The following is a 12,596-nucleotide window of genomic DNA, read 5'->3' as shown; positions in this document are numbered from 1 at the left end:
TCCTTATTAACAGCTCAGTCCCACAGCGTAAAACCAAAATTGGGTGGACCTCAGTTCTGAGATCTCTCTGTAACTGACCCAACCCACTATTCCCCTGTGAATCAGGAATAACCCTATTCAATTGCATGGCCTGTGAGGATGGGGTCTTAACTGACGTGAACTGCTCCAGTCCTTGAGCCTAGCAGTACACAGTAGGCATTTAATAAGGACTTATTGAATACTGATTGAGTTAAGCTGTAAGTAGGTTGTTCTCTAGAATTCGGACCATGTAGTTGGTGTAAACAGATTGTCTCAGGGTTGGACTTCCAGTTCAAAACAAGTAGCCTCTTAAGTTTTGGGACCATGCTTAGTGTCCTGAGCTTGTTTGTTTTCTCAGGTTTCCTGCCTCCCAGCTCCTGCCGTGTGGTATGTCAAGGACTTCCCTCTTGAACAGGAACTCTTGGGTTGAGGGAATTACCGTGGGAAACCTGAGGGGATAAACACACTTCTGAATAGACAGGTTTTGTTGTCTTGAATTCCAGGTTTCTCACGCTTGTGATCATGGCCATAGCCTTAAGCTTACTCTTGCAGATCTTATTGTCAGACTCACTTGTCCTTTGAGCAATCATTGTATGACCTGTTATCATTTTCTGTGTGAAGAGGTGAAAATTCTATTTGCAGAAAAGCCTCTGAAGGCAATAAGTGTGATGGAAAGCCTGTGATTCATAGAGCTTGTAATGTCACCAAAGGCCAGCTCTCATTAAAGCAATGTCTCAAACTACTAAAGTGCAGTAATTATATGCAAATAATTTTTACAAAATCCTTTGTTCCCAATAGGTCACAGATGAAAGGGCATGGAACTTCAGCAAAGCGATGCATGGTTTGCAACCTCACAGCCAACTGCAGAAAGCTTGTGAGGTGCTCCAGAGACTGACAGCCATGATCCCAGGACTGTCCGAGTCAGTGCAGGTAAGCAGAGGCTGATTGGGAGGGAACAGATGTGAGGAAGGGGAAAGTGAAAAACAGGAAAGGAGAAAACGTATAATAAAATAGAAAATGTATAATCTGGAAATTGTACCCTGTACAGACTAACATTATGAAATACTTTGTGGAGACTCAATGGAAATATTAGCAAGTGTATTTGTACCTTTAAATCTGAAGGTTGTGCCCTCGCTGGGTAGCTCAGTTGGTTAGAGTGTCGTCCCAATACCCCAAGGTTGTAGGTTTGATCCCCGGTCAGGGCACATACAAGAAACAAGCAATAATAAATATATAGATAAAGGAAACAGCAAGTCACCGTTTTTCTCTCTCTCCCTCTCTCTCTAAAATCAATACATTTAAAAACTATATGTTAAGGCAGCTCTCTCTATGGAGCATGCCCAAGCCTTCCCCCCATCCCCTGCCACCCCCTCCAGGTGGATTTTCCTTGACCCTTAAGCTTCAAGGTCCCTTCTTTTGCATCTGTAACTTGTTTCTTGAGCCCATTACTTCTATAGCCCATTCTTTCCACCTCTGTGACTTTCTAAATAAACTTTCTCTTATAAAAAAAATCTGAAGATTGTTAAAAAACTGGATCAGTAGTGACATTCCCATTTACCACATCACTGCTTTTCTGATCTATGTGTCAGGAGAAATCACAGGAGACAAAGACAGGTCCATGCCTTGCCATAGCATAGAGCAGCCTTGAAACAGGCATCAAAAGTCCGTGCCTCCGTGATATCTGCCTTTGTTGCAACCACATTTGCCAGTGTTACTTCCTCATAATTATTCATGCCTCCTTCTACTCCCTACACATAGATTAAGGTGGTAGGATTAGTGAGGATTTTAATTTTCTTTTTTCCATTTTCTGTATTTTCAAATATTGCAATAAGTACATAAATGCGATCTGTATTGGTTTATTTGAGAAAATTACAACAAAAGCATATTAAATAAAAAGCACTCTCTAGATGTAATCACTATTATTAGATTAATCTTGATTTGCTGTGCATAACCTTCCAAACATTTTTGATGCGTACAAAAAGTTTGTTGGTTTGTTTTGTTTTAATAAAAATGGGGTTAAAGCCGAAACCGGTTTGGCTCAGTGAATAGAGCGTCAGCCTGCGGACTGAAAGGTCCCAGGTTCGATTCCGGTCAAGGGCATGTACCTGGGTTGCGGGCACATCCCCAGTAGGAGATGTGCAGGAGGCAGCTAATCGATGCTTCTCTCTCATCGATGTTTCTAACTCTCTATCTCTCTCCCTTCCTCTCTGTAAAAAATCAATAAAATATATTTTTTTAAAAAAATGGGGTTAAAGTCTACAAATGTTTCTGCCCCTTGATTGTTTTACTCAATGCTGAGTTAAGGGTATCTTTTCATGTCAGTACACATAAGTGAACTCCTTATTCTTAATGTTTATTTGATATTTTACCCTTGCAAATAGCCATCCATGGATATCCTTATACCTACATCTTTCAGGACTTCTGCAAATATTTCTGTGGGATAGAGTGCTAGAAATAGAATTGATGGGCTTTTACATTTTCAATAGATGACAAAATTATCCTCCCCTCCTAAAAGGAACTATTTTACATTCTCAGCAACCTTTCCCCCACACTTTCATTTTTGCCAATTTCAAAGGCAAAAAAAAAAAAAGCATTTTATTGATTACTAAGTCCTTCATTGGACTACTTGTCTCTTTGTTTGTAAGAGAGCTTATTTATTATTGATATTAACCTTTTGTTATATATGTTGCAAATATTTTGTGTTCATGTCTTATTTTTAACTTTATTTACTTTTTTACTTATTTACTTTTAAATCCTCACCCAAGGATATTTTTCCATTGACTTTTAGAGAGAGTGGAAAAGACAGAGAGAAATATTGATGTGAGAGAAACACAACAATAGGTTGCCTCCTTCACAAGCCCTGACTGGAGATCGAACCCATAAATTAGGTATGTGCCCTGACCAGAAATAGAATCCGTCACCATTTGGTGTACGGGACAACTCCCCAACCAACTAAGCCAGCCAGCTAGGGCTTAACTTCATTTTTTTTTTTTTTTGATACTTACTTTTGTTATTTTATTTTTCATACTAGAGGCCCAGTGCACAAAAATTCATGCACTCTGGGGGTGTCCCTCAGCCCAGCCTGCCCCCTCTTGCAGTCTGGGACCCTTCAGGGAATGTTCACCTGCCAGCTTAGGACCTAAGCCAGCAGTCAGACATCCCTCTCACAGTCCTGGAGTCCTGACTCCTTACCACCCGCCTGCTCACTGCTCCTTAGCACTGCCTCAGAGGCGGGAGAGGCTCCTGCCACCACAGCTGCGTTCACCTGCCCGGCTTTTGGCTGAGCAGCGCCTCCCCTGTGGGAGTGCACTAACCACCAGGGGGCAGACACTCAACGTAGGAGCTCCTACATTGAGTGTCTGCCCCCTGGTGGTCAGTGCATGTCATAGCGACCAGTTGTTCCGCCATTTGGTCAATTTGCATGTTACCCTTTTATTATATAGTATAGGATATTTTATTTTGCAGTTTTTAATAAGTGTAACGTTGAAAATAAAGAACATTTCAAAATAAAAGTAGTAGTACTTTTGGTGACTGTTCAGTAAATAGTTGTCAGTTGGTTCATTTGACTTGTTTTCCATGAGGGTAGCCTGCAGAAAGGAGAGTTAGTGTTTTCTGTTTCATTTGAACTTCTCCTTGATCTCCATGTCAAGTCTGTCTTGAATGCTTTTGAGGCCCTGGATACAAAGGGACAGTCTGTGCGGTACTTCAGTCAGCACTCTTCTCTTCTGCATTCCTCTTTTAAGCTTAGTTGTGTTAATTAGATATTTGATCCTCTTTCCACTCAGAAAGGGTTGTGTCATTTGCTTAGCGCAACCTGAAATACGAATCCTCCCTGTAGGTGATATGGAATAGTATATTTTCCTTCCCTGCCACAGTGTAACATTGCTTCTTATAAAAATGTATTTGAAATGTGTAAAGAACGCTGAACTCCTTCTCAGAAGAACACAAATGTAAAACAGCCATAAACCGTTCAGGAATGTCTATTTGCTTTTCCAAAATTCCCAGGTCAATGTTGTCGACTCCCTTATTTACTGGAGTGGCCAATTACTGAAAAGCCCATTTCAGAACAACAGCACTCTGGGCTTCAAAATTCCTGTGACTGTCTGCCTCGTTCACTCCCTCAGCAGTGTAGTGAAAGCTGACGAAGCAATTGGGCCAAGATCCAAGCATGACATTGAGCAGGTGGGTGCGGTACATGCCACTGGCCAACTCTCCTCAGAAACGTTCAGTCTGGACAGGCCCAGGTCTCGCACAGCCTCCCCCCAGACTCTCACAGCCCAGCAAAGCCTGCAGCACTGACGACACTGCTCTGTGAATCCTGCTCTGGGTCCTCTCTCTGCCCCAGCGAGCCCAGCCTGCCTAACGCTGTCATCTGGTGAAAAGCCCTTAGTGACGCGCTTGGCACACAGCAAGCACTCAGTAAGTTATGTCTGCTGTGCACATGAGACAATGTTCGGCGTTGTTAGTCATTAGGGAAATGCAAATCAGCTTCCACTTCACACCTAATAACAAGCGTGGGCAAGGAGGCAGGGAAAATGGAACCTTCATACACGGTTAGATTGTAAGATGGTACAGCTCTTTGCAAAGCAGTGTGACAGTTCCCCCAAAGTGTTAAAAATGTAATTACCATGTGACCTAGTAATTCTACTCCATGGAATAGATCTACATATGTCCATCCGCCTGAAACTTGTACAGTCATGTTCATAGCAATATTATTCAAGTGGCCAAATAGCAAAAAGGTGGAATCAACCCAGATGTCCATGATCTGATGGATGGACAAAGAAAAAGTGGTATGTCCATAAAGTGGAATAGTATTCGGTAACAAAAAAGAATGAAGTACTGATACAAACTACAACATGGATGAACCTTGAAAGTATTATGACAAGTGAAGAAGCCAATCACAAAAGACCATATATTATGATTCCATTTATATGAAATGTCCAGGAGAGGCAAATCTATAGACTGTAGATAAGTGGTCACCTCAGGATTGAGGAGAGAGGGGCAGAAGAATGGACAGTGACTGCTACTGGGTTCTGGGTTTATTTTACGAGAGAGAAAAATATTCTAAAACTAGATCATGGTTCTAGTTGCACAACCCTGTGAGTTTACAAAAAAACCTTTGAATTGTATACTCAAAATGGGTGAATTGTATGTGTGAATTCATTATAGTAAAGCTCTTTTTAAATATAAAAAAAAAACTATCATAAGCAGATCTAGGGCAGCTTATATCATGGGACAAAAGAAATACATATTTCTTTGGGGGGCCCTCTTAGTGGCACAGGGGATGATGACTCTTTAGCCAGACTACAGGTACTGCCTATGGGTTCTCGCCAATGAATGTCACCTCCCATTACATCATTGTCAAGATCCCTGTTCCCCTTCCAACCCCCTCAGAATCATCATTTCACTAACACAATACCCTGAGGTTACACAAGTCACATGATATTTCCCTCTAAATGCAGGTAGAAAATATTCTGAAAAAGTCCTTGATGGCCCTTGGGGAGATCCAGGAAACATTTCTACGGCAGCATCCATTTTCTGAGTCTTCGGTGACTTTGACCTCTTCCATTGCTACCCTGATGTTGAGCAGGTAGCATAGGAGGAAAGGAGGGAGGGAGGGAAGGTGAGAGGGAGGGGTTTTAAGAAGGGAGGAATGAAGGAAGGAGAGTTTCATTTTAGGTTTTTGACCTTTAGAGAATAGATTGATTCCCATTTCACTTCTTTTTCATTAGCCAAAACATATCAACTTTGCCTCTGAGCTCTTACACTCTCGGATACCCAGCACCCATGCGGTTAGCCTTCCCATCAGCTTCGGCGCTGGAGGAGCTCTTGAATAAACACCCAGGAGTTAATGTTCAAGTGAGTGTGAAGTTGATTCTGACCAGAATAAAAGTGAGATTTGGTGGCTGTAGGCATTTGGATGACAAGAATGCACCATGAAATGTAAGCTAACAGACCAAACAAGAGATGGTTGTGTGCTGTTAATTTCTGTTTTACACTGGCAGGATTGAAGGCCTCTGAAAATGATCCATGATAGAATGGGGAGCATTAAACAAGCTTCTGGATTTAACTAAGTTTCTGTGTTATGATGTGAATTGATTCAACTCTTCACTATTATATAAAGCTAGGGATATCTGAATAAGCACTGATTCAATATACCGACCTAGTCATATCAGTATATTGTATTTTTTTTTCAGCAATTACTTAACAAACAGAAGTAGGATTGTTGCCTTATCCTGAAGAACAGAATACTTCCTAGTAAAATGAATCCTCTAGGTATAAAGATGTAAAAATAATAATAATTCTGAGGGTCACAGTAAATGACTCATCTTTAACTAATTAATTCTTTCTCATATGATCCTATATAATAAAAGGTTAATATGCAAATCCACTGAAGTTCAGAACGACCAGTCACTATGACACACACTGACCACCAGGGGGCAGACGCTTAACTCAGGAGCTACCCCTAGTGGTCAGTGCACTCTTGCAGGGGGACCACCACTCACCCAGAAGCTGGGCTCACGGCTGGCGAGAGCCTCTCCTGCCTCTGCAACAGTACTAAGGATGTCCTATAGCTGGCTTGAGAAGCGGGCCTAAGTCATCTGTCGGACATCCCCCAAAAGCTCCCAGACTATAAGAGGGCGCAGGCCAGGCTAAGGGCCCCCAACTCCCGAGTGCATGCATTTCGTGCACTGGGCCTCTAGTCTTATAATGAGAGGTATTTCATTTGAGATATAGCAAGGGGGAAAATCCCAACATTTAATTTATGGTATCTGATTACCTTATTATGTACCGGGGTGTTATTTATAAATATTTCAGTAATTGCTGAAACTGGAGTTTTCTTGTCTTTAGATAACAGGACTAGCTTTCAATCCCTTCAAGGATTTTGATGACAAGAACATTGTTGGAAGCGTCGGAAGTGTGGTACTAAGTTCTAATCATAAATTGCTCCGAGTCCATGACTTAATGGAGGATATTGAGGTATGACTTGATTATTAGGAAATAAAATAGAAGGGACTAGGAATTCCTGGGGAAAAGCATAGAAGGAAGCAACTCCGTGAAGGAAGTCATTGGAGATTCATGGGAGTGACATTGTTTCATTAACACCTTTACTTAGGAAATTGTACAAACTTTTCCTTATAAGTCGTTTTAGATCTTAGCCTATTACCCTTCCTTAACCCCTGACACTGTTACCTACTAAAATTCAAAGAGGAATACTTAGGAAGTTTCATCCCATTTCCCTATAAAGGAGACTGACAGGCGTCAATCAATAGGTCATCTTAAATTTGAAGAGTGATGAACTGTCTCTCATTCTAGATCATGCTCTGGAGAAATGCAAGCATGGAAACCCACCCCACCAGCGTCAACATGAGCACGGACTATTTTACCATCACAGTGAACGTCACTTCCCTGGAGAAATCCCTGATCGTGTGCATAGAGCCTGAAAGTCCCGTTTCAATGACACTCTACCTGGGGTTCGAGTATCAGCCTAACCACACTTTCTTTCACCTGAACATGACCCTGCCAAAGGCTCAGGTGGAGCAGAAAGGTAAGATCCCTCTCAGGTGTCAGCAGTTGACCGACCACAGCACTTTGCAATGCATGTTTTTCTTTTCTTTTTAACTTTTTTTTAGATAACTGTATATTCACATGCAATTGTAAGAAATAAAAACAGATCTTATATACTTGTCACTCAGTTTCTCCTAATGCTAATATCTTGCTTAACTGTAGTGCAATGAGGAAATGACATTGATCCAATGCACTGATCTTATTCAGATACCACTAGCTTACAAGCACTCCTGTGTTTGTGTTTAGTCCTCTGTACTTTTATCACGTGTATAGATACATGTGACCATGAAATGCATTTATTTTATTTTATTTTATTTTTTTAATCCTCAACCAATGATATTTTTCCATTGATATTTAGAGAGCATGGAAGAGAGGGGGAGAGACAGAGAGAGAGAAACATCGATGTGAGAGAGAAACATCGATTGGTTGCTTCCTGCACATGCCCCAACCAGGGCCGGGGATAGAGCCTGCAACCAATCAAGATATGTGTCTTTGACCAGAATTGAACCCGCAATCCTTCATTCCATGTGTTGACGCTCTATCCACTGAGCTAAACCGGCCAGGGCATGAGATGCATTTTTTAAAAGATGGATTGTGTGATATATAGAAGGATATTTATGTGATAAAGCAAATTTAGTAAATGTTAATTATAGAATCTGGTTATGATTTTATGAATGTTCCTGTAAAATTCTCTCAACTTTCTATATGATTGAAAATTTTCATAATAAAACTAGTGGCCCGATGCACAGATTCATGTGCATTGAAAGGAAATTAGGTCAGCCGAGAATTGCCGCTGCCAAGTCACCACAGCTCAGCAGTAAACCAGATTCGGGGCTGACAGTGCCCCAGCAACAACGTAACCCATGGCCGAAGGTGGAATCGTGTGGCCCCGCGAGGAATCGGGCTCCCTCCTCTTTTATACTTGTCACACAGATCTTATATACTTGTCACTCAGTTTCTCCTAATGCTAATATCTTGCTTAACTGTAGTGCAATGAGGAAATGACATTGATCCAATGCACTGATCTTATTCAGATACCGGGGTTCCGGGGTGCATCACCCGAGAACCACCGCTGCCAAGTCACTGCAGCTTGGCAGCTCCTGCGTTGAGTGTCTGCCCCCTGGTGGTCAGTGTGCATCATAGGTACCAGCCGGTCAGACGGTTGGATAGTCACTTAGCCTTTTATATATATAGATGTTGAGACTTCTGCAGAAGTAAAGTTCCAGCACAATGGGTCATAATATATCTCAAATGTTATATGTATAGATGAATATGTATATGTAATATATCACTTATATTTCAACTTTATTTCTAATCTTAGGTTTAGATAATGCCTGGAGATATCTCAGTAAGTCTTGGTATAAGATCAGAATGACTATGCTGTAGTTTAGAAAAGTTAATAATTTCTCTGACATATATAAGTAGTAAAGAATTTCTGAGATATATAAATAGTGCCTGGAATATACTTGATCAAAGAACTTTAAATGTAGTACTGAAAAGTCTTAATAAAGAGCTACCTTTGGCCGTAAAAGATGTTGGGGAAAATAATCAGAATGAATAAAGCATGTTGTAGTCTCCCTCACGACAACCTACCTGTATTGAAGGAGCTTTTTCTGGCTCCTGCATGGGCCTCGCTAACAGACACAGTCACTTTGTAAGTGACCCTTCCCTTTAGACAAAGCCCCTGGGGCAGCAGCTCTCCCTGCGGGGTGCCAGCTATGAAGTCAGAACATGCACTCCCTTCTTCTCGCTGCTCGTGGCAGTAATCTCCCGTCGTTTGGAGCTGGGAGACATCTTGGAGATTCTTTCGTTTAGACTCCTTGTTTGAAAGATAAGAAAAGTAGAGATTTGGTGACTTAACAACCACCTGTGACAGAACCAGGCCTGAAATCAGGCCTCTGGCGTGCGGTCCAGGCTCCGTCCTGGAACCACTCTGCTCCTGTCCTCGCTTCGTCCTTGGGTTTCATCACCCCATACACCTGGGTCTTCTATCTACTAATTTTAGTGTGTGATGATTTCATTTTTCTAAAACTCTTAATACAGTCTAATTCCTTAGGCCTAAATTTTCATTCATCAAAAGATGGTTTTTTACTGCAGCAGGAGTTACCCAGGGCCCTGGATTTTACTTCTGGTCATTTTTTAAAGAAATCACTGTGACTCTAAGCTTATTACTTTGTAAAGTAAAATAACAACAGGCCCTCCAGAAGAAAGGGTTAACAGTATTTTTCTCCCACGTGCAATGCAATTAAGCACTCTTTGTTGTTCTCAGATGAGGAGTATACATGGGTGCTGACTCCAGGGAGTTTGCAGCATGGGATCGGCATCTACTACATCACAGCCGTGTTGAATAAAAGCAAGGAGGAGGCTCAGCGGACTCCCACCCTGTTCTCCATCGTCACTGCCCTCACTCAGTGCTATTTTTGGGACAGTCACAACAGCACGTGGAGGAGCGACGGATGTCAGGTAAGAAGCTGTGCCGCTTCCCCGCCTCTCTTCTACCTTAGCTGGCATTGAACACGGTGCATCTGTTACCTCAGTTCCCATCAAAATCATAGAAGGAGCCGGGTGGCTCAGTGGGTTGGAGCATCACCCCATACACCAAAGGGTTGCAAGTTTGATTCCTTCTCTCTCTCCCTCCTACTCTCCCTTCCCTCCCTTGCTTCTTCTCTTCTTCCCTTCCTCCCTTTCCCTCTGTCCCTTCCTCTCTATATAAAAATCCATGAAAAAAAATCCATTCTCAGGTGAAGATTAAAAAAAATAGAAGGGAAATAAATCAGCTGGGAAGAAGGACGGTGGTGTGTGGTGGGTGGGCAAGAGTCTCTCTTTGGAGCAGGCCATGCTTCATATGTGTGATTCTTTCTCAAGCATTAGTCCACGGTGAATGTGACAGTTCCAGGTAAAATAAGAAAAGCAATATGTGGAAGCTCTTCAAGTCTGCAAGTATTAAACATGTTGTGGGTAAACGGAAATGAACTTCCTGCTAAATAAAAGAGGATTTTTGTACTTAAAAAGAAGCTCGCCGCCCTAACTGGTTTGACTCAGTAGATAGAGCGTCAGCCTGCAGACTGAAAGGTCCCAGGTTCGATTCCAGTCAAGGGCATGTACCTCGGCTGTGGGCACATCCCCAGTAGGAGGTGTGCAGGAGGCAGCTGATCAATGTCTCTCTCCCATGGATGTTTCTAACTCTCTATCCCTCTCCCTTCCTCTCTGTAAAAAAATCAATAAAATATATATATTTTTAAAAAAGAAGCTCGCCCATTCTTGTACCCTCCAGGCCAGGGACAGATTGTCACCTTTGTAATAATGCAGACTCCCAGGTGTCTGCCCAATGCACAGTGACACTACATTTTCACACCAGTGGTTCTGTGAGATCCTGTCTGCTGCAGATCCTGGTCCACTTGCACAGAGTGTGCTGCAAGGTTCCGGAAACCGTGAGGCTGCTATGAGCCATCTGAGAAGGTGTCACCCGGATTGGGACTAGAAGGAAAGGGGTTCCCTGGACGGCACCCACATCACTCGTGGCCTCAAGCAGCAGTTTCTGGAGGATCGGGTGCTGCTTCCCAAGCACATCCTCAAACCGGAAGCTTGTCTGTGAGATTCTGTTGCCGTAAACCTGGGCGGGCCTGCGATCCTGCAATCCTGCCTCTCTAAGGGCTCCCAGGGGAGGCAGTGCTGCTGGTCAGGGAAGCCACACGCCAGCAACAGGCTCTCTCCCCTGGCAGGGCAGTGACCCCTGACGCAACAGACATCAGGATGTGTCTCGCCTCCTGGAAGCCTCCCTAGTGTTAGGCTCTGTGAAGGGAACAGAGCTGCAGAGAACGGATGAGAGTTTGCCCAAGGGCAGAATATTGGTGGGGCGACTAAAACTTAACCTTGTGCCATGCAGAGAAACCAGTCATAATGACACTATTGTAGACTTTTCATCTGCAAGATCACACATGGAATGGGTACCTTCCATTTACTCGCCTACTAACTTTTTTCTAAATCCTCACCCGAAGATATATTTTTATTGATTTGAGAGAGAAAGGAGGGGAGAGAGAGAGAGAGAGAAAAACATTGATGTGAGAGAGAAACATCGATCGATTGCCTACCAACGAGATCGAACCTGCAACCTAGATATGTGCCCTGACTGGGAACCAAATCCACCACCTTTTGGTCTACAGGGACAACGCTCCAAGCAACTGAGCCACTTGGCCAGGGTCCTGGTGACATTTAAAAAAAAAATCTATGAGGAAATGTTATAACATATGAAAAGTTATAAGGAATAAAATAATAAAACCATGAAACACCACTCAGCTTTATTACAGAATTAGCACTTTACTCTAGTTCAGAGGTCCTCAGACTACGGCCCGCGGGCCACATGCAAATACAAATATTGTATTTGTTCCCGTTTTGTTTTTTTACTTCAAAATAAGATATGTGCAGTATGCATAGGAATTTGTTCATAGTTATTTTTTTAAACTATAGTCCGGCCTTCCAGCGGTCCGAGGGACAGTGAACTGGCCCCCTGTTTAAAAAGTTTGAGAACCTCTGCTCTATTTAGATGTGTAGGAAGAATAAGACACTCAGGCATAATCAAGTGCTCTGTATATCCTTCACCAATTCCATTCCCTTCCTCCCCACAAAGGGTGACCACCAGCTGAATTTGGTGTGTTCATGCTTCCGCTGAGTGTTTATTGAGCACCTGCTATTGAGCATCCCAGCCAGGCCAAGGCCCAGAGCCAGAGGTGCAGTGATGGACGGACAGTGTCCGCATGAGCGTACATCCCAGTGAGGACACCGGCAGGAGCAGAGACATAAGTGTTGTTTTGGTCTTTGTGCAGATGGCACCAAACTGTACATGCCCTTCTGTAACTTGGTTTTCCACTCAGCATTTATCCATATTTATATTCCTTTTCACTGTTGTATAGTATTCCATCCGGCTGCCTCTACTCATGTCTTTACCTGTTTGTCTGTCCTGCCGTTACGGTGTTTTATAGTTCGAAGCAGTGCTGGCAGGGCATTCTTTT

At 42.8% G+C, this 12,596-nt stretch overlaps 1 protein-coding gene across 1 annotated transcript in view; it reads left to right on the top strand.

Moving 5' to 3' along the window:
* PKD1L3 (polycystin 1 like 3, transient receptor potential channel interacting) overlaps positions 1-12,596 on the top strand; it is a 63,588-nt gene that overhangs the window by 14,766 nt on the left and 36,226 nt on the right. Inside the window, 7 exon segments of the mRNA XM_036346494.1 lie at positions 817-948; positions 4,024-4,200; positions 5,481-5,608; positions 5,751-5,877; positions 6,871-6,999; positions 7,336-7,567; positions 9,857-10,050. Of these exon segments, the coding sequence (XP_036202387.1) occupies positions 817-948; positions 4,024-4,200; positions 5,481-5,608; positions 5,751-5,877; positions 6,871-6,999; positions 7,336-7,567; positions 9,857-10,050 (1,119 nt within the window).

This window comes from Myotis myotis, unplaced genomic scaffold, assembly GCF_014108235.1.
Source record: "Myotis myotis isolate mMyoMyo1 unplaced genomic scaffold, mMyoMyo1.p scaffold_m19_p_19, whole genome shotgun sequence".
Taxonomy (NCBI): domain Eukaryota; kingdom Metazoa; phylum Chordata; class Mammalia; order Chiroptera; family Vespertilionidae; genus Myotis; species Myotis myotis.
This window is presented reverse-complemented; position numbering and strand designations above follow the sequence as displayed.